This window comes from Centroberyx gerrardi, chromosome 13, assembly GCF_048128805.1.
Source record: "Centroberyx gerrardi isolate f3 chromosome 13, fCenGer3.hap1.cur.20231027, whole genome shotgun sequence".
NCBI lineage: Eukaryota > Metazoa > Chordata > Actinopteri > Beryciformes > Berycidae > Centroberyx > Centroberyx gerrardi.
Genome location: NC_136009.1, coordinates 12,675,215 through 12,698,241, shown reverse-complemented (window position 1 = coordinate 12,698,241; position 23,027 = coordinate 12,675,215). Strand labels below are relative to the sequence as shown.

At 41.8% G+C, this 23,027-nt stretch overlaps 2 protein-coding genes across 3 annotated transcripts in view; one reads left to right on the top strand and one right to left on the bottom strand.

Annotated features, from left to right (window-relative positions):
* Positions 1 to 23,027, bottom strand: part of LOC139909299 (SPRY domain-containing SOCS box protein 4-like) — a 70,404-nt gene that overhangs the window by 14,534 nt on the left and 32,843 nt on the right. The window lies entirely within an intron of this gene.
* On the top strand, positions 262 to 21,851 carry LOC139909285 (GTPase IMAP family member 4). Its single transcript, XM_078287572.1, has 4 exons — positions 262 to 292; positions 898 to 1,425; positions 1,525 to 1,715; positions 21,831 to 21,851. The coding sequence occupies exons 1-4, from the start codon at positions 262 to 264 to the stop codon at positions 21,849 to 21,851; spliced, it is 771 nt and encodes a 256-aa protein (XP_078143698.1).

Genomic DNA, 23,027 nt, shown 5'->3' with positions numbered 1-23,027 from the left:
TCAGCCAGAAAATCTGGGAGGCGCTTAAATCAGATTGCTGATAAGAAGAGAATGTATCAGCTGACACAACCCCAGTCACCACAGTCAAACAGTAACCCTCGATGAAAGACAAAGTAAGACTTCACCTTATAGGTCGTTGATCCTGGGAGCCTGGCTGCAGGATCACTGATGTAGCACTACCACTTGTGAGTGGCACTGATGTTTATTGTGGAGGGATATTACTACTGTAGCTGCTAGGAATAATCTACAAAGATAATCGCAATGGGACCCTGGAACTCACCTGGAAATGTTGGTAAGTGCATTTTTAAGCCAAAGATACACAACAAGATTTTCAAATTCTTTCCATCAGGAGACTACCCAGAATTAAGTATTTCAAACACGACGAAAGCCGTCATGAATGATTTAGATTTCACAAAGGCTTAAGTCATATAATGTAACCTTGTCTTTATAAGCATGGTTTTCTGCGTTTTCTGATTAAAGCTATGCTTATAAAACAACATGATTCACTTCCAGTGCAATGTAATGGGGGCAAAAAAACAAGCGATGAGCCTAAAAATGACTCATAATGAATCACTCAGTGAAGCTTGATGGCATCTTGATTGTCTCTGCAATACGATGAGATGGATATGATTCATATGCAATGAAACATATGACAGCTAGCGGGTGGGGAAGATAAATCTTCCACTCTGCCCAATTGCATCATTTTTCACTATCTTTCATGACTTAAATAATTTATCAACCTATCCAGAGCAAACCATGCATGATTTTGGTTCAACACTAAATACAATATTCAAAAAGATAATATGGAGTGAAGAAAGGTTCAAGCAATAATTTCCAAACTAACCGTCCTTTCTCTCCCTATTTTTCTCTCTATTTCACCCGCTTTCTCTCCGTCAGTCAACAACCTTGAACTAAAGATTTTACTGGTCGGTCCAAGACGGACAGGCAAGAGCTCTGTTGGCAACACTCTGCTGGGCCGGGGGCGGGTCTTTGAAACCAGAGGAGGCGGGGCCAGCGCAGCCGCCAGTGGCGTCAACACTGGACGTCACATGACCGTGGTGGACGCACAAGGTTGGGGTTCATCTGAGGACTCGAAGCCCAGAGAGGAGAAAATTGAACTCCTGAGAGCCTTGGATCTGTGTGGATCTGGAGGACCCCATGTTATTCTGTTAGTAATCCCTCTATTGGATTTCACTGAGCCAGAGAGGAGAGCAATTGAGAGCAGAATGGAGATCTTGACCTCTGGAGTCTGGAGACACACTATGGTGCTGTTCACCTTTGGAGACTGGCTGAGGGGGAGGGGGCGAAGCGTGGAGCAGCACATCCAATCAGGAGGCCCCGCCTTGCAGTGGCTGATGGAAAAGTGTCGCTATAGATACCATGTGCTGGACAACAAGATGGCCGTCACCACCAAGCAAGAGAGAAAGGAGGAGAAGAAGGGAGGCGAGAGGAGAGAAGGAGGGAAAGGGGCAGGGAGGCGGAATGGAGGAGGGGCGGCAGATGGGAGGAGGGAAGAAGGGCAGGAGCAGGTGAGAGAGCTGCTGGGCAGAGTGGAGGATATGCTGCAGGAGAACGGGGGATGGCACTTCTCCCTTCACATGTACCACAGACTGGAGGAGGAATGGAGCCGCAGAGAGCAGGAGCTGAGGGCGCGGATAGAGGCCGAGAAAGAGGAGGAGAGGGTGAAGGGGGAACGAGAGACGGAGGAGAGGAGGGTGAAAACAGAGGGAGAGAGTGAGCAGAGGCTAAAGACGGAAGGAGAGGAAGAGGATAGCCTGAGGAAGGAGCGAGAGGAGGAGGAGGGGGGGGAGGAAAAAATGGAGAAAGAGAGTGTGGAGAGGGGGATAAATATGGAGGAGCAAATAGAAGAGAGAGTCATGGTTAAGATTAGGAGGCAGAGCAGTGAAGAAAAAGATAGTGAGGAGGAAGAGTGGGATACAGGATCTGACAGCGGAGGAGAGAGGGAGGAAGAGGGGGGAGTAATGATAGAGCGGGCGAGGGAGGAGGGGACTGAAGTGAAGGTTGGAATGACGGCTCCGTATCGGCCAAATGGGGGTCAAAGGTTAGCCTTTTGTCCAATCAGAAGGCTCGCCTAGAGTAACCCCAATCGCAGTCACTCATTTTAGTCCAATCAGACAGCTTGCCTTAGCCGACCCTGCCAACATGACTCTATCCAGAGATTCTTTAACATTGTCAGTCTGAGACCCCAATTAGAAATGTATTCTTTCATGCTGGGATACAGGCTCATTAAAAATACCACTCTTGTCATGTGGTGACCCACCAGCAATAAAACCATCTCCAATTTCGTGTTCTCAGCCATAGTTTCAAGAACTAAGCTGTGTAGTTGTTGCTGCTTTGTTCTGAAAAATATCTATGCCTGCACCACAAGGACCACTGCACTTACTCAGACTGTGAGGGAGGCTAATGTAGCATATACAGAAAGGACTGAAATATCCATATCCATGCATGTTAAGTCCCTTTGTCTTTTTCATGTCAAGATGATTGTGCTTCCAACATATTTTATGTATTTTATGTTTATGTAAAAAGTTGTAACTGTGATGGAAATAATTGAGAATGTTGTGTCTTGTCATAGAAGTATCAAAAATTAGGATCACAGTCACATTAAACAGCCTGTGTAACCTGTTACTGTTCATACTGTACAATTTCTTGTAAACATGTATATATTAACTGCTGTGGAAGTACTTATGAACAATTTATCATCATGAGTGTTTGATATCCATCCAACCTCATAAACCTATTAAAAACTATCAATTATACATCCTGTTATATATCATATCGCTATAAAGTATGCATCTGCGCTGCTTAATAAATTACATCCTTTTCTGTTAAATGCCTTGTGGGTTACATGAGAGCCATTGTTAACACTACGATCTGTGGTGAATCTATTGTTGGTTGCTTTTACAGTGCCTAGGGGCTCGTAATTATAAAGTCTAGTGCTGAAATGGGATTAGTTTTGCTTCCAAAATCATAAGGAATGTGAGACATTATGCGTGATCCCAGACCCCAGCACTCCTACTGAAATAAGTCTCCCTAATTAACTATACGCAATGAAAGTAAATGTTGTGTGCATATACCCAAACACACTCTGGAGACACCCTGTCATCTTTTAAAAAACATGCGAATATGCAATATTCTGCTGTCAAACTCATCTTTTTGTTTATGAAAGACAGAGGTATCAGAGAAAACATGATTTGCTCTGCAACAAAAGAGATATATATATAGTTACCTTAGAGAATATTTTGCACTGCGGGACAAAGTTGACCATTGAGGATGAGGTGTCTTTACTGTGTTTTTTTGCATTTGACAAAGTGAGGCAGCATGTGCAGTACCTTCACTGCATGAAGGCTTTAGGTCAAAGGTGAGGGAAAACAACAATTTACCTGCCTGCCACCCATCCCGTTAAATATGAACAAATTGTCAGTTGGCTCCAGGGAATTGCGGTCTCTTTTAGCCTGACACAGACAGTTAATCCTCATTCTTGGCTTACAGCCATGATGCCATACAAGGTCAGCCATATTAAAACCAACAAGGTCGGTCCAGGCCAGGGACATTAGGCAAAGCCAGAAAAGTCCATTTCAAATGCACATAATCAGATGAAAATACCCCTCAATCCCTCAGGCTGGAATTGGTTCAATTTCTTTTAACTGTACAGTAATTATGTAGCAAAGTTGCAAACTAATGTTATCCAGCTTGTGGCTCAGTGGTTTCTGTGAAAGCCCTTAAGCACAACAATGACAAGATTTTCAACCAAATAATAATTTTTCGTGGAATGGTCATTAACTGAGGCTAAAACTAGTCAAATCAAGTAGAATATCACAGGGAAAAGGGCATTGCATGGATGCATTTCTCTCAGCAGTTCTTGCTGAATACTTTTGTAATTAGGCTGGGAAGGCTACTTTGACACTTAATTGGTTCAAGAAATCTTACAGCAGTGGTCTCCAACCATGTGCCATCAAGAGACACGTGTATGCAGGGTTTCATTCCAACCAAACACTACACCAGATGGGTTGGCTGATTTGTTCCTCTCTGGATAAAGGTGTGCTAATCAGTGAATTCAGCTGCTGCGGTGTTTGGTTGGAATGAAACAATGCACGTCTCTCCATGGCACATGGTTAGGGACCACTGACTGACAATTTGTCCAGCCTTATGCCATAAACTACTGAACTAAATATAGACATGCAGCCCGCTAATTACGGTGTAATTAGTTTGTAATTATGGGGTACTAATAAAATAACAATACAGTAGTTACAGGGTAACAGTCTAGGAAGTCTAGGAATTAAGGGGTAACAATTGTGTAATTATGAGAGATTTATAAAATAGTTATGGTGTAATTATTTTCATAATTACCGCATACTTAAAAAATAATTACAGGGTACAATAACATAATTAGGGGGGGACTAAACAAATTGGTGTTTAAAGGTTCATGCACTGGAAAAAGGCCATTGTAAAGTGCTACCCATGTTTCTATTAACTACATGGGTTGATGCACAGGTTGTCCTGGAAAAAATTAATTCTACACCTGAAAAGCTGAATTTTCTTTTTATCCCCTCAGATATGATAGTAGGTAGTAGTAATAGGTAATAGTAATATATAGCAGTAATAATAGTAGGTAGTAGTAAGATTAGAGTGAGCTAACTTGTGGCTTAAAACAAATACAAATTCCAAATATTCAGTTATGTGCTTTTTAATCATGTGTAGTTTATAAACCATGTACGAAGTGGGACATCTCTGTCATCAAAGTTTACTGGGGCCTGAGCTTCATCTGCTGAATCATAATGCAGCTGGACAGAATGCAGCAGAGTTCATAGAATTTAGAATGTCAGTGTCATAAAGGAGCGATTGACCTGAACACAAACACAGACTCACAGTTTCATCTCTGATGGTGTTCACCTGCAAATTGAGACAGAAAACTCACGTTGCATTCATCTGGAGAAACATCAACAATATCTACCTTTTAGAAAGGAAAACATGGAGAGTGATTTACATCTTGGTAAGCCACATGTATTTATAATTTTATTATTTAACGAGTAGTACAGAGGATTTTGCTGAACAGACAAAGAAGAGACAGTCAGGAAAGAGTAGTTGTTTGTGTTGAAGGATTTGCAGTTGTGTCCAGTTCTTCCTTAGTTTGATTTACATTGTAAATTCACAGTTAGATTTGTTGTTGAAACAAAACTAATGATGAAAGGCATAAGATGAAGCTATGATGAAGCATGTTGACCTTGAATGAAGCTACATCAGGTGGCCTCATGGTTATTTGATTATTAAGATGTTGCCATTGCATTTCTTTCAGCATCCATGCAAATGGTCGCTCGACTCAATGCCCTTAATGACGATCGCCATGAAAACATCAACTGCATGTTTGCGAAAGTCCTGAAGAAGGAGCATTATCTTTATGCTGAAGCCTCTAGTTTCTCTGGAGTGACTGCTGAGCTCGACTGTGACCTTTCACCTCAGTCTGCTGTTGGGCTCGGCTCCAAACCTGCTTGTGGATTTGAGAGCCTCAATATATGGGAACCAATAGCCAGTGTAGCTTCATCAGCATACAAACTTCTCTTGGATATGGACAAAGGAGACCTTCCTCCCACAGAGAAAGAGCCTCCTCTCATGACCGAGGACACAGCGTTAGGAAATGCTGGAGCATCCATCCACCCAGCTCAGCATGTTGAGGCTCAGTCTAACCTGCTCCGCCTTGTTGAGGCTCCATCCCATGAGGCTCAAATGACTGATGACATCAAAATCATTGAGAGATTGAGGCTGCTTCAGCACTCCCCCTTTGGTTTTGACGATGACTACCACCTGGAGGCAGTTGGAAAGAGATACCTCTATGCTCCCCCAGGTGACACATCTGGATTTGTGGCTGACTGCTGCTCACCCTGTGGATCCACTCTGGGCTGCCTGGATGAGTGGGAGCCACTGGTCAAATCCCACTTTGACCTGGAGAAGGAGGGATTTGCTGAGAAGCTCCTCTACACTTCATCACATCTCTCTAGATTTGTAGTTGACTGCTCCCCACAGCAGGTGCCAACTCTGGACCAGCTTGACAAATGGGAACCTGTTGTCAGCAGCACTGATTCTCACCTGATGCAGTTCCTCTCTCTCCTCCTGGAGGAAGAGGAACTTGGTGAAAAGCACATGAATGCTTTCTCAACAGTGAGTTCTACATTTATGGCTGCCTGCGCTGCACACCATGGCCCTACTCAAGATCATCTTGATGAATGGGAGCCAATCATCAAAGCTGATTCTAACCTGATGTTGTTCCTCCAGGACTTGGAGAAGGAGGACAAACAATGTCCTTTTATCATCAAGAGTGAAACGGTCAGCTCTTGTGCACAGACTGAGGCCGCTGCTGAAAGCTCTGTCCCCGTCCTGCATCAACCTGAATGTTGTGAGGGAACAGAAGTCACTGTCCGCTCTGCTGGACCTGACAATAACTCCACCTCAGAGGAGGCTCCCCCCGTCTCTCTTGCTGAATACACCCTGATTCACCTGCTTCAGGAAGGATCAACTAACCTGCTTCAGGAGTCCCAGGCTCCAGCCATCCAGGTTGAGGTCAAAGCTCCACCAAGCCTTGTGGTTGAAACTGTAAAGGACACCAAGGATCTGTCCAGTCTGACCCTGGAAAATACACTTCCACCTGTCCAACTGGTCAATCCTACAGGACCTCAGAGTTCCAGTGCCAAAGAAAGTCTGTCGACAAAACCAAAGAAGCGTGGCTTCTTTTCTTGGCTATCCCGCATATTCTGGGGGAAGAACAAGAAATCTGCTGGCAACATGGCTGCAACAGCAGAGACGCCGCTCCAACAGACCTGCCAAACAGAAGGAGATGAGCCAAAGCCCTGCTTGACTGCCCTCTCATCTGCAGTCCACTTCTGAACTCCTGTCATCTTCCTATCCACTTTACACAAATGAACAACTGAATCATTTTATTTGAATACATTTATTTGCACACTACTGTTACAGTGTCTTTGCGCATTTCCTCAAAACATACCTTTATTCCTGCAGTTATGGGTAACCTGTAGCCTAAAGTAGTGAAAGTGTAATGGAATTAGCAAATATATGTTGGCCATTAACATTTTCTATACCTCTATTACTAACAATGTAATCAATATTCATTCTAAATGACTATATCAAATTGACTATAGCTTCTACAGGAACATATATAGTCATTTTATAATAGCTCATGGTAAGTCGACCTTACATCGTTAAAATATTATGACTAATAATCAAATTCCCTATGCGAAAATGAATGGGAAATTATAGTGGCAAGTAGAATTGACAAACCACACATTCAACATGTATTTAACTGGTGACTAGTGTAAATATGTATCTATCTGTAGCCTAGAGCAGAGCAGTAAGCTTTCTTCCTACTTCCCCAAGGTCTATCCAGTGACAGTATTGACATACACTGGAGTTGACAAGCATTGGAGTTTGATATTATAATCTTTTTTACTGGGCTACATTACGCAAGAAGAAATCTTGGACCATGGTCAGGTAATAGCACCTTTATCAATTTTATTATCTGCCACAGATCGCCTTTCCCAAGCTGATGACGTACATATTGGGCACAAAGTGTTTTGTTCTTTATGTATTACACAATTTTTATAGCAGTATTCAGGCTTATCTGAGGGCCCAAATGAATGAATCGTTCATCAGGAATCTCTTATGCAATATCAAAAATCCAGAGTCCATTTCTCTGCCAGTGTAAAATAAAGGACAGTAGTGTATTGTGTGAGTTAAAGTAAACTTCTTAAAAGGATAGCATCCCCATTTCAGTTTTTCCCCTTGAAAATAGCTAGTTGAACAATAGTAATAGAGCGCTCTCCAATAAAAGTGTGTGAAATTGAGCTAAAAACAACTTTGGCCGTTGGATCCACCAGGCATCTTTTCGTAGCTGGCAACGCAACAGATGCTTGGGGGAAGCACTTGTCATGGCTACTGCTGTTGCTATGAGACAACTGACAACCATTTGATGTGCAACATTGTTTTGCTAAAAGCTGAAGTATTTTTAACTTCTAGCACTAAGCGCTCTGAGTGCTAAAAACGTGCTCTGCTCAGAGCGGGACAGGAACACACACCAGCATGTATTTTCCTTTGAAAACATAAGAAATAGGAGCCAGTGGTCTAAAGACAGTCCAAAATGGATATTAAGCTTTATTTACTCTGGCATCATTTTACTCAATTTAGGTAACCTAGCAACACACATTTCTGTATGTCTGAACAATATCTCATGGTCAGTTTGATGCCTAGTTTCTACAATTTGTTTTTAATTATTTATTATTATTACAGAATATGAAGCTGCAGCAGTGAAGCTGCAGGGAACAGACAGCTACTCAGCAGTGGAGCATAACATGGAAACAGCACAAGGTGGATTTGATTACTACTTTTCAACTTGCAATGTAAGTTAAAAAAGTATTTTCACCGTGGAAGCATGTGAAATGATTGAGCTACACCTATTAGTATCGTAGTATCGTAGTATAATATTTAGTAGTAGAGGAATGGACTCCTGATCCATATTGGTTTCTGATATTGCATAACATTGAATTCTGATAAACGTGTTTCTCAGTGTTTTCTTTTAGTACCATCACTGAATTTGGTGAGACGGAAAATCCAAAAGACACACCAAATTATTTATTGGCATAAAAATAGTGATCATACCAGGGGCCCAGCAAACATTCAGACATCCATCCACTGTACTGGAAAAGGTTCAATCAGCATCAACTTGGGAGGATGAATGTATGGTCATATGATTACTAAAGCTAATTCTAATGTAATGAATGCAGCATTTTTGTTTGACACTGATTTTTTTTAAACATTTGAGCACAATCACAAGACGCCACGGCACAGTGGTTGACAACCACTGATTTGCACAACAGCATCACCCAATGACCTAGTAAACCAAACTGTAGGCTCACAAACATAAATCTTAACAAGATGCAAAGGTCACACTGTAAAGGGCTAAACATGCAATATCTCTGGAGTTCACTGATTATTATTCAGCATCGACCGCATTTTACCATAAATTTTCCCATGTTTTTAATTGTGCTGCTGACTGTTGCTGTGTTTTCATTTGTCTTTGTTGTTTTCTCCATTTCTCCTTTTAGCTCTCTTTTCAATGGAATTTCCCTTTGTTCTCCTTTTATTGTCTCTCTCTCACATGTTACATTTTCAATTTTTTTAAGATTCCGTGCACAGTAGAGTGTTAAAAAGGTCAATCACTCAATTAATTAAAGATAAAGTCTGGGTGAACAAGTTAATATGCAAATAAACCATGTTGTCGAGGGAAATCCACTTGTTACCAGCTTTTCTTGGTTCATTGCCACACACATGTAGCACTTGCATTAAGTGTAACACACACAGGATGCCTCCTTCCTCTCACCTCACCTATATGCATCAATTATATGAACTGTTCTACAAACCTCCTTTCCTCCTCACAGAGGAGGTGACCCTGAAACAAAGAGAAGCAGAAGAAATAAAGACCTTGTACACACACTACTTGGCCTAATTATAGGACACGGAAGCAACAAAAGTACCCATGACTGGTTAGTGTGTGTTTGTGTGTGTGTGTGTGTGTGTGTGTGTGTGTGTGTGTGTGTGTCTGCACATGTCTCCTTGTGTATTTCAATGTCATAGGACACAGCATCAGCTAAATATCAAAATCTAATTTATTTTGCCCGTTTTCACTCCCTTCAAAGGTCATAGCATAATAGCCTGCATTTGAAGGGAAACAATATATGATATACATGATATATACAGTATATATAGCCAAATAAGAGCCATTCTTAAACTGCACCAACCTGCAGGAACTGATGGAAGGGACCCAATATTGAACATGGGCCTCAAACCAAACTTTACCCAACATCAAGATGCACTATTTAGATATCATTATAGGTTCTTTGTGTGAGGCTAGAAAGATTTTTCTGCACCATTTCAGAATGTCTTGAAAGTATTTCTCTGATATCTCTCCCTTTATGTATGAACATCCTCTACCTCTAGGCACAGCATCAGATCATGCAGTGGTCATTTTAAGATAGTTGAGGTTCAATGGTCTGCAATGCGGCCACACACTGCCTATAATGATTCATCGCAAGGTGACTCCCTCCCCACTCTGGCACACTCCACAATGGTTGTCCTTACTACAAAACAGTCATCCATCACTGTGTGTAAGTTACACACGCACACACATGGATTAAATCATGCTCATAAGGCTTCGTCACAATCGCTTCCTCTTGAAGGGTGAGTCTCTCTTGAGGAGAGGACATAAAACCAAAGCAAACAGGGTGAAACCGCAAACACATTTCAACAAGTCTGACTACTGAATAAGCAGTTTACAAGTCTAAATGACTGATCTATGTTGGCATATTTACATTGCATTCAAAAGACTCATAACTTCGATGATTTGAACTGTCAAGAATTACAATACTCTTCTTACCATGGTGCATAGAAACATATCATAAAGAAGCTGAACAGTGATTAACTGCATAGTTTGGGTTTCTTTCAGAAACAGCATATCTCCAATTGTGTATTTTTTAAACTGTAATTAAGTGAAAAACAGCTGACATTTCCTCCCATATGTAAATATTTTATGAGCCAAGGACCGAGCCGAACTATTGGCAATGCACTGTAATGTAAAAACTGGATGGCCACAAGAATCAACCAGATTTTGTGAATTCCTGATAAAAACATTACATACAGGTTTTCTGCAGGTTCTGCGTCATAGTCTACATAACTGGTTTATAGATTGAGCATAATCTCATCAAAATGTTACCATAAACAAATCAAGTGCTTTCACAATAGCACAAAGGACGCATCATAAAAGACGAGTACGATCAAGTACCAGGATCAACCTCAACATTTCCTTTGAGCTACTTAACCTGAGCAGCCAGAGTGTGCAGAGGACAGGGCAGCAGAGTGGGTTTGGATTGGACTGCTACAGTATCAGCCAACAGAGTGACCTATAGCTGGCTGGGCACGGAGCCAAGCAGAGGGCGAGGGAACGAAAGGGCAATGTGTATTATAGAGAGATAGAGATAAAGTGATGGATAACTAAAGAAAGGATGAAAGAAGAAGAGAGAACGTATGTGTATGAGAGAGAGGCAAACAAAGCTGCAGAGGGCGAGGGAATGAAGGGACACAGTGTATGAGACAGACAGAGAAAGCCATGCATAACTACAGAGATGAAGAGATAGAAAAAGAGAGAGGATGCATGTGAGAGACAGAGAGAGCAGAGATGGATTATAGATCACGTAGCACCAGAAGAGGACAGAGAACACCACTAAAGGGACTGGCGCCAGATAGTAAAACAATATCCTCAAAGAAATGCTCCATATTTTCTTTTATTATTATTGGTCCAGTTCAGCACATTTTACTGTTTGGGGCACTAGAACTAGATAATAATAAAAACTTTATGCCATAATAAACAGGTGATTCAATGTGATTAACCTAGTGGGCCATAAGGAGAAAATAAGTGATTGAAAACATGGGTTATAGATGTTACCACCAATCCACACTGCCATAACATGTTAACCACGTATCATGGCCTTTAACAATGAATCATCTGTGCGGTCCTGCCCATTCACTAGTAACTACTTTGCTTAGTGTCTGCAATACATTCACTTTTCTTTACTTCTGGTATAAAGCTCTAATCATACATTATGCATGACTATATTTGTGAATATGCAATCCTGACTCAAACAGTGCCCAGCTGTCAACTCTGTATTGAGATTTAACAAGGCAGGCAGACACGTATTAAAGATGATCAGCGTCAGTCAAGGAGAGAAATATGCCCTCTGCTGTTCAACACCCACCCCAACATCCTCAGTACCTCATACCACGGGCGTCATTCCCAACCACTCCAGGGTCAAGTTGTCTTTGAGAAGGCAGGGATTAGCTTCCATGCCTCTTGTCCAAATCTTAACCGCTAGTGTGTAAGTTGCAAAAGTGACCCCAGGTCAGTGTCTAGGAGCAACTTCACCCCCTCCTCCCCACTTTCTCCTAGCCATAATTTAAGTTTCCTTCAAGTATTTCTGAACAGGAGTGATGCTCTAGGATAGGTTTTGCATTTCAGATGAGGAATTAAATGAATTAAAGGAGAGTCATCCAGAGGTCCTAGATCTGAGTTGGCATTCCCTAAAAATAAGGCCATGTCTCACTTTGTAAAGGTTGAGGGAGCAGATGTCTGACAGTTAGAAGAGTTTTATCTCAAAACACAATTACACAATGCTTCACAAATACCAGAAATGACAGAAACCATATTGTGAAAGACGGTATCTGTTTCAAATTGTGGATGTCTTGTTTGGAAATGAACCTCTTGCTATGGCTTGTTGTGAGAGAGAGAGAGAGAGAGAGAGAGAGAGAGAGAGAGAGAGAGAAAAAAAGACAGAGAATGGGCAGTCCGTGTTCCTTCAGTGCGTCACTAATTCTTTTCCCCTTCAGAAAGTAAAGAGAAATGTGGCAGAGGCTGGATTCAACCCCGCACAGTCACCACGGGTTGCTGGTTTCCAAGGTTACCACCAGGCACACCAGTTGGTGGGATATTCATAGCGATAAGGAAACTAATCGAAGACATTAGTAGAAAGTAATCCTGTGCACGGCAATGCATGTTCATTGCAGTGCCGGCAAACGCATAAAAACATTGTTAGTGAAGAATGTGGGCTCGATGCACACTGAAACTCACAGATGGATTGTTTTGAATTACTTGATTTACTCTCATATTACAAGCCAAACATTGGAGTGAACAATGCATCCTTCACATCCTTGTTTCACTATGCTTGCATATCAACAAGGCTATGTGCAACAGGTGTGTTGTACTGTAAGCTGCCTGTGATTCATAACAGGTCAAGTGAACCTGATGTGGGCAGGAGGCAAAACGTGTTATCCTCTAATATTTTACTTACACTATGAGAATAGAAAAACGTCATCCTGAGAGTTTTAGTGTACGGCAGGTGGTAGCAGAAAGGTCCCTTGTGGAATCCCAGGATTGGCTGGGAAACCGTGGGTGGGGAAAGTGAATGAGTAACGCTCTCCACTGCCTCAGCAACTACTGTCGAGATGCCTTTGAGTCCGGTACTTAACCCTCAGTTGCTCCAGTGGAGCTGCTCAGAGGCCGACAGCAGGAGACCGCGGCTGCGAATGCGAGGAACTGTACGAATGTGAAGCCGGGTGTCGCTGGAAAAGACAGAGGCTGCACAGTCAACTTTCCCTGGTTAAATAAAGCTTTAAAAAAAGGTTTTTCGTGGAAATTAATAAAAAAAAAACATTACGTCATGTCTCTATTCTCTATTGCACAGGACAGGATTCCTGAGCGCTAAGGCAAACCCGTTCACTTGACTTGAGGTCATGACATCATCCTCACGAGAAGTGCATAGAGGAACCGTAAAAGAAGTGTTGTCATGGAAACCGTACAGCTTTCACACCAACAGATGGATACAGCACCGAGACAGTTCACAGACGGACTGTTGTTCCTCTTCATGTGTCCTAAGGGGACTCAGGAGGCTCGACTAACAAAAGAAACATTTAACTCGAACCAAAAGATAGATAGTGCAAGCATATTTGTGAACCCTTATGATTGCACTTATGACCTGCAAACTCTCACCGCCTACAGGTACATCTAACTAACTCCTACTAACTTGTAGGAGTGCAAAAACACAGAGCGGCCATTGAAAAAACTGATGTCACACATTCGATTTTTTTGTAGAGCCAGAAAAGAAGAAGTGCTGAATGAAGTAACAGCTCAATAAATGGGATGAGTTTCATTCACCGGAGTGAAGAATGCCAGAGAGAGAGAGAGAGAGAGACAGAGACAGAGACAAGAGTCCTTAAAATAGAACTGAATCCATGAGAAGACACAAAGTAATCCAGCCTGTCAGTAAATTGGTAATGTCAGGAGGCCAAATTGAAGTGTTGATTAGAGGCCAATCCTACAGCTTCCTGAACAAAGAGGAGAGGAGAAGAAGATTGGGGAGGATCATCTTTTCACTGCTTTCATTCATTACCGAGAGAAAGAGTGATCAGATCGCTCAGTTAATAACTGGACCTGTGTGGGAATGGGGTGGGATGGGGTTATTCAGTGTCATGGCCCGATTAAACAGGGCAGCAGAGAGCAACCAGCGCTGATTTAAATAAATGAAAAACAACAATCCTCTGAATCAGTGGTCATCAACCTTTTCAATGCCAAGATCAGTTCCCAAACCAAGGTGGAAGGAAACATGGCCTTTTATTTTATTTCATACATTATTCTATCAAGAAAAATGTCACATGCATCCATAGTTTTTTCAATGCAGCATGTCAAAGAGGCATTAGTCTCTTTAAATAAATCCTCATCCATGAAAGGCTCTTGTGCGTGGCAAAAATGTGGCTTACATGGAATGATGCCTCTGTGGCAGCTTTACTCTACATTGATGGGTTTGCAAAAAGCCACCACTGAGCTTTCAAAACTGATTTCAGCTCCTCAACTTTCCTTCAGATAGATATAGTCTTTGAATTTCTGGTGGTTGTGATGCTGCACTAGGTTTCCCCTTCTACACCACACTCGAGCTGGATGAGATAACAGACGTACACACTTGTCTTGACCAAAGTGAACAAAAAGTCCTCTTCCCCTTAAATGTGAAAACAGTATTTTTGCCTCCTTTTGCGGAACTTGTCATAGTTGCTGGATTAGTGAATGCAAAGGCAACAGTTACTGTACTTTCGTGCAGCTAGAGCATTTCTGATGGCACAGGTTACAGTTTATACAGCTAGGTCATGTACGTTGACATAATTATCTGATTAGGTTAGATGTTTTTGCTAACTACAGTGTAGCCTATCTTCTAATGCTAAGCAAAATTGATTCATTAAATGTTTTATTGGGTTTAATACTATATTTTTGCATTTTTTAGAATGTGAAAACAGTCTGGCACCTACTTGGAAGGTCCCAAAGATTGACCCGCTTGCCACTGTTGTGACCACCACTGTACATGAATGATAAAGAGTGACGATGTGCTAATATTTGCATGTGTGTGACTAAGTCTATAAGCAACCAACGCCACTGCCACTGACCTCTGCCTGTGGCCTTTCTTCCACTAATCTCCCTTTCTCTCTCTCTCTCTCTCTCTCTCTCACACGCACACACACACATTAGGTGGACCACTGTGGTGGAACAGATGAGGGGAAATGGAACAGTCCTGACAGAGACAGGGATAAATGGAGAGATAATCAGGTGTGAAATCACTCTGGTTTTCTTTCTGCAGTAATTCAGCTTGTCTCTCACTCTCTCTCAGTGTCACTCAACGCACCGGGCCGTCTCTGTTTTACACAAACCTAGTATAGTAGGCCAGTAGAGCTTTTAGCACACACTGGTGGTACAGTACAGTACAGTAACCTGCTATCAACTGCTATATAACTGCTCCCCTGCAGTGTGTATTCAGCACCGCCATTCAGGATTCCATGTTCTTTCCTTTGTCCTCCCCCTGCTGATCAATCATTTCCTCTCCATCCTTCTGTCTTCATCCCTCTCTATCCTCCATCTTCATCCCTCCCTCCCTCCTTCTCTCTCTCTATAGCCGGGTTTCCATTCAAGTATTTTTATGTCAATTATAATGATGAAAATACAGAGGCTCAATGGAAATTATACAATAAACAGCAATGGAAACACATTTGTCAAATAAATAATAATGTAACGTGAAGTTTTTCTCATAGATGTGTTGTCTGATGTACATTCAGTCTCTTTATTTGCTTCAACTCAACTGATGGAAATACACCTAATTTGCATTTTATTTTAAGCAACATTTCAAAACTTTGCATAAAATTCACATAATAGCTGGAAACAGCATATCTGGCACTATCTGGTAGTTGGACGTACAGCAGACTGGCCAAACAGCAGATGTGGTGTTACACACAGCTTGGACAGTTAAGGCTAGAAGCATACCACTACCAATACACAAATACACAAATGCACATGTCACCCACACACACACACAGACAGACAGAGACACACACTTCATCATGTAATGACCCCCAGGTGCTGCAGAGTGACATTAATAATCAATAAAAATGTCTAATACACTATATTTCACGCTCTATATTGCAGGCCTGTGGGTCGCAAGCAACAGCTGTGGTGCTGCACACCAACTCCTCTGCTGCCAATACCAAGCAGTGTGCACACATACACACAAACATGTACACACAAACACACACACACACACACATACAGAGTATTGTGTTGTTCATCTAATCTATTAAAAAAAAACGCTGTTGTCTATATATTGCTCCAATGTGATTGGCAGGCCTGTTGGCAAGGAAACAGCACTAGTCAACCCCCACTGCACTCTATATATAGAGCAACAACACTACAGATGGGCTTATGTGTCTTAATGTGAAGACGCTAGCTGTGCTTTCAAAGTAAACTTTGACAGAAAAAGGGTTAACAATATACACTTGCTTAGTGTTGAGATCTGAATGAGGATAATTGAGTTAGTGTGGAATTGAGGAAATTGTGCCACACTACCTTCTGTCCCTGTACTTTAAAGACAAATACACTGAAGGTAGCGACGGTATAAAAAATACTTTTCATCTTAAGGATATGACTATCTTATCAAACTATTAGTCATGGTTACATTGTTACATAACACTACACAAAAGCACAGAAGAGAAACAACTGTGAGAATTTTATTGTAATTTAATTTATTCATCATAATTATAATAATAAACTATTTATATAACATTTTCCAAAAACAGAGTACAAAGTGCCTTACAGAGAGTGAGAAACAAAGCATTAAACACAAACAGTAATAGAACAAACGGCAACAAAACAAGATTAAAAACAAGAGAAACAATTACTTAAAAGCAAGTCTATAAAAGTGTGTCTTGAGAAGTCATTTAAAAGAAGACACAGACTTTGCTAGCCTAATTTCCTCAGGCAGGCCGTTCCACAGTGTGGGGGCTCTGTCTAATGCCTGAACACCTTTTGTTTTCAGTCTAGACTCAGAAACAGCCAGAAGAGCTCTGCCAGGATCTCAGGCTGCATCCTGGCTCATATGAGGTTAGGCTTCAGACCAAGTCACCTTTAACAGTGATCAATAAAATCTTAAAATCAGTTCTGAAAGGGACAGGACACCAGTGTAAGGAAGTAAGGATTGGAGTAATGTGGTCTTTATGTTGGGCACCTGTTGGCATGGATGGTCTTCTCCAGGTCGGTAGAAGATAGGAGTGGTTTGATTTTGGATATATTCCTCAGCTGAAAGAAACAGGACTGTTATAACCTCTTCACCTGCTCGTCAAAGTTTAGGTTGCTGTCAAAAACTAGTTTATTTTGAATTAAGATAGTGGAGCTGGGGGGACCGAAAAGAATAATTTCTGATTTATTGTTATTGATGTGTAAAAAAAATGTTGACACATTCAGCTCTTATTACCTGCAAGGCACTCATGGAGGGTGTCAAGGCAGGATGCTAGCTTTGAGGGGCAGGTGTAACTGAGAATCATCAGCCTAACAGCGAAAAGAGATGTTTACAGATAATGTGACCAAGTGGGAGCATGAACTAGGAAAATAAGATGGGACCTAAAATTGAACCCTGTGGAACACAGCAGGTAAAATGTGCTGAGGATGATGACTGATGATGAATTACATTTGGGGACAGAGCTTGAGTCATTGACAAGGAAGGAGCAGAACCAGTTCAGTGCCACATCTGTAATATCAAACCAGTGCCCAGACAGTTAATTAAAGTTACATGATCAACTATATCAAAGGCAGCGCTTAGGTCTAAAAGAATAAGAATATCACAATCACCTGCATCTGCTGCTGATAGAAGGTCATTAGTTACTTTGAGCAGAGCAGTCTGTGCTGTGAAGTGCTCTAAATCCTGAAATTTCTCAACAATGTGACTCAAAAAGGACATCAGCTAAGTGGAAATGACTTTCTCTAAAACTTTTCAAACAAGTAGCAATTTTGCAATAGGCCTGTATTTATTGAGGATCTAGGATCTAGGCTGGGTTTCTTCAGGAAGGGTTGGAGTATTGCATGTTTAAAACCAGATGGAAAGGTGCCTATGGTCAGTGGGCTGCTGATGATATATAGAATTCAAGGGCTAACAATGTCAAAAATCTCTTTAAAAAACTTGGTGGGGAGAATGTCTAAGGGACAAGTGGAGGATTTCATATTGGCTGTCTAAGTTTTCCAGATAAGCTGATGGGTCCTTGACAGGAGGTGAGATTTGGGTGAAGAACTGCAGGAATTTTTCACCCTTGACTGACGAGAGTCAATGACAGAATTGATGACATTAAACACTATCCTGGGATTATGAGGATTCTTGGAGATGAGACCAGAGAAAAATGACGCTCTAGCTTCCTCGTAATGTAGCATTAAATATGAGGTCTACAGCAATAAGCATTAAGCTCTGTGTGAGAGTGTGTGTATTAGTGTGAGTGTAAAACACCAATATTCCCACACTTTTACCTTCAGTAATCAGTGTAATTTTTGCCCTGCAGCCCACCATTAGCAGCCCAATTTCTCCACTGCCTCCTCCTCTTTCATTCCCCCGTCACTAAACAGTTCATTTGATCTCCACAGAGCTGACACCGATCTCTTGACATGACTTTCAATTTGCCCCCCGCTCACTCTTTATTCATCTCTCTCCTCCTCTTTCTCTCCATCTCTAATATCTCTCCCTACCTCTTTTTCTGTTCATTTCTTCATCCTTCCGTTTCTGTCACTCTCCACTCTAGTTGCCTCTCTGTGTTGATTCTCCCACCTCATTGCTCCCTCTATTCTCTCTCCGTCTTGTTCTCTCTCCCCGTCTTTACTTACTCTTGTTCCCTTATTCTCACAATCTCTTTTGTCAGTAGGCATCGTACTGTGTTCCTGAAGGCTTGGAGACTAGAGGGCAAACAAAAAACACTATCTATAGTATCTCCACTTTTCAAACACTCTGTTTTTATATATGTGTCTCTCTGTTTGTCTTTCTCTGTTATCTTTCTCTCCCTATATCCAGCTCTTTCTTCTCTTGTTCTTTTCTTTCTCTCTCCCCTATTCATCTCCGGCTTTAAATATTTGATTGTGAGTGCACTGACATGACACCACTGTTCTCTGCTGGAGCTGAGGTTGTTTAGATCTCACAGCAGAGGATGAGGAATGTGCGGCACTTTCAAACATACAGTACATCTAACGTTTTTCTGTGTCATTTAATATTGTAGTGTAGTATCAGAACAACCATAAACCGTAGACCTTTCTTTTGTATCTTTTGTAGAACATAGTCAGCTAGCTTCCATCTGCAGATATTTAGTAGCGACTACTTTGTGTCCCTACAAGAAACCAGTTCAGTTTAATTGACCTGGGGATGCAAAATATCTTGAATGAAAGCAACTGCCTAGCCACTGATTATCCACTGTAAAAAGTAATACTATAGCTTTAATATTGTGTTTATTTGTGGTTTACAGTACAAATGCATAAATTGCTTCCCCAATTTTTGGAGCAAAGCATTTTTTGCCAGCATCACCCTGTTGAAAAAAAAAACGTAAAACTAAAGCTGGTTGATGGTCTGAGCTGGTTTTTGATGGGCATTGCTAGTCTTTTGCTGTCTTGATCTTGATCAAGGTCTGATGCTGGTAAAGATGGTAAATGAGAACACTAATGCTGGAAGACCAGCTAAGATCAGCATAAAATATATACCAAACACCTGCTAAACCAGTATTTGTGGTCAGAGCACGACCAGCATAAGCTGGCCACCAGCATAACCTCTAGACTGTTTGTTTTCCAACAGGGCAATCTTATTAGAAAAGGCCTTCTTTACCACAAAACATTCCATTTTAAAAGATCAACCCATTTTGCAGGAAATTAACTCCATTACAAGTTTCTATTGATGGTATTCAAAAGCAGGGCTGTGTGGTACAAAAACCACACAGCATGTAGTAGCTATCTGAGTAGCAAGTACCTTTATGTGTGCCTGCATGATGCGTGGGATCTGGAGAAGAGCCACTGATGGCTTGTCTAAATGTGCAGTGAAGGCAACACTTCAGAGGGAACCAACAAGGAAGAGAGAGAGGGAGAGAGACGAGTGGAAGCCACAGCAAGAGAAAAAAAGAGAGTGGGCAACAGAGAGAGAGAGAGAGAGAGAGAGAGAGAGAGAGAGAGAGACAGACAGAGAGAGAGAGAGAGAGAGAGAGAGAGAGAGAGAGACAGAGCTTGTACCTATGAGAGTAAAAAGCAGAGGGAGAGAAATCAAGGAGGCAAAAAGCAGGCTGCAAGCCATTACGCCTGAGGCTAGCAGCTAAGCTAAGCTAAAGCACTAACCCACTGACCCACATATCACACAGCCAGTAGTTGGTGTGTTTACCTAACTCTGAGCGCTAGCTTGCTAACTGCCTGGATGCCAGTGGAAAGCTGGGTCACTGCTCCGAACAGTCTGGTCAAATACTGATGAACATAATGGAAAGGCATTCATCTTAACTGTACCCAACTGAGCTGAGTTCAACCTAACCTTGCACAAATAAACAAATTCTAACTGTAAAGCCCACTTCACACCTAGAACAACAAACTATACTGATCATTATAACTATGAAAATATTAATATTTTGATGGGCAAGTATAAATATACTGTGTGCAAATATACTGTGAGAATAAACCCAGGAAGAACTTCTATGTCAGATCTCTGTTTCTCTGAAATGAAGACTCCAACCAATCCAAACTGTGCTCTACTGACAACACATCGGCATGCTGCAGTTTCTATATAGTTATTTTCTGATCAAATCGACAAGAGGTCATTGCATCCTTAGACAACCTGAGAAAGTACTGACCATTACAGAGAAAAGTGATGTTCTGACTTGGTTTTTGATTAGCTTTAATTAAAACCAATGCAACATCCCCTGATACTATCCACCAACAGGTTTTTAGGTGTAGTGCTAGATCCACAATTGTACAAAATGCAGACCATAAGACCAGGCCAGCCCAGTGCACCAAACAAAACTACAGCATGTCACCATAGTGTGCTGTGCTGTAAACTTGTTAATGTTCATTGATCTATAAATCATCGTGCTGGGCATGAATGGATCTCAGTGTTCTGCAGTTCAGTGAATGGGTGGCTGCATGTAGCAGCAGCAGCAGCAGCTGGTTAAGGTATGACCTGCAGTGTGTAAGCTCATGTGATGCAGACTAAACAGTAGGGAAGAGGGGAGAGAGGGGAGGAGGGAAGGTCAGAGTGTGAAGCCGGCTTACAGAAGAAAAAAAGTGGGTCACTTCTCGTTGACAGATCTGGAATGCGAGGCCTGTGTACCCAGTAGTTATGATTTTAACTATGAAGTGTGAATTAAACTCCGCCAACGGCAAGTGTGAGTGTGTTTATGTGGTTTACGTGTGTGTGCAGCACATGCCACTCACCTTCTTTCAGGGGAGTTGGCAGTCCGGCTACCTTTGGTGTTTTTGTTGTTTTTCAGATAGTATTGCGAAAACAGACATATGTGAAATAAATAACATCTGTGAAAATGTACTTTCTCTTGACAACTGGTAGATCTTTCTTCATATTGTAAATCTCTTCTACCTCCTTATTAACATTTTTTCCCCTTTTTTTCTCTTTTTTTCTTTACTGTCTTTCTTTTCCTTTCCCTCTTTTCTTTCTTTATCCTATAGCACAAAAATGAACCTCGGAAAAATGTGGCTGAACAGTAAGAATTACTGTTACTTAGAACCTAATAATGTAACTGACTTTTGAATGACACAATTAAGTATATAAAAAAAGAAAGAAAAAAAAAGAAAACAAAGAGTGTGGAGGCAGAGATGCGGGGCGTGTTTGGTTTTACACCAACCTCCTGAAAGTGTGGTTTCCCAGTTTCCCTTCCCAACTCAGCTGAGGAAGCTGATCAGCTGAGCTCATCTCTTCATGTGTCATGCTGTCACGCTGCCTCATCCACATCATCCCACACACTTGCATGGTTCCGCTAAGTTCTCTACTTTCTCCGTCTTGATTGTCCTCACCCTCTCTCTCGCTGTCTTTCTCCTTTTGTTCTGTCCTCCTCCCACTGGAGCCATCTTCCTTCTGGTTTCCAACTCCAGATCTCATCCTGCTTTTACTCTTTTAGACTCATTTTCCCTTCAGCCCATGCTTTAAGTCTTTCTTTCTCTTCTCTCTTTATCCCCCATCTCCTTTCTTCCCCTGTCTTTCCCTCTCTCCAACTTAACTTCCCTAGTCCCCCCCCCCCCCCCCCCCCCCCCACACACACACACACACACACACACTCCTTCCTTCCTTCCCATTCTGTAAAACAGTCATGATTGGCCCAGTCATCTGGTCAGCGAGGCTGTCTAAGGGCTGAAATTGGTTTGCACTGCTCGCTAAGTGCTGCTTAGTGGATCATATGTATGCCTCACAGTGGGCTCTAATGATTCGGAAAAGGTCTTAAATGATGTTCTGGGAGGTTTGTATGTTAGCCGATAAGCAAACTGCCAGATTTTGCAATGGAGTTTGATGTGTCATTTGCTCCAATACAAAGAGAGAGAGAGAGAGAGAGAGAGAAAACATCACATATCAGAGCTGAGTTTGAGACAGCTCCCATTGTAGAGAATCAAAGCACTGCTAATTGGCACATTTATAAAGACAGGAAGAGAGAGAATGGAAAGAGTGCTGCTGCCGCTGCTGCTGCTGCCACTGCTGCTGCTGCTGTGTCTGTGTGTGTGTGTGTGTGTGTGTGTCAGAGACATTGCGTGCACACACACACTAGGCAGAGACAGAGATGACCCCGTGTTTCAAGGTAACAAAATAAATCTGTTACTTAGTGTGTCTGCAATGCATCAACAATTTGGCGCACGATACACTATCTAGCAAACAGAAATCGGTTCGATGCTGCATTTTAGATGGAAGGAGAGACATTCTTTGAAGTCAGAGGGCTGCAAGGCTGAATAATTTACATCACATTTCCAGATAATGCAGTTTGGACCTCATCCAGCATTTATTTGCATTGCTGCATATGACCCCTACTTATCTGATCCTACAATGGTTCGTGCAGCAACCAAAGTGTGCTGTAGTACTGGAGGAATGGGAGCTGCT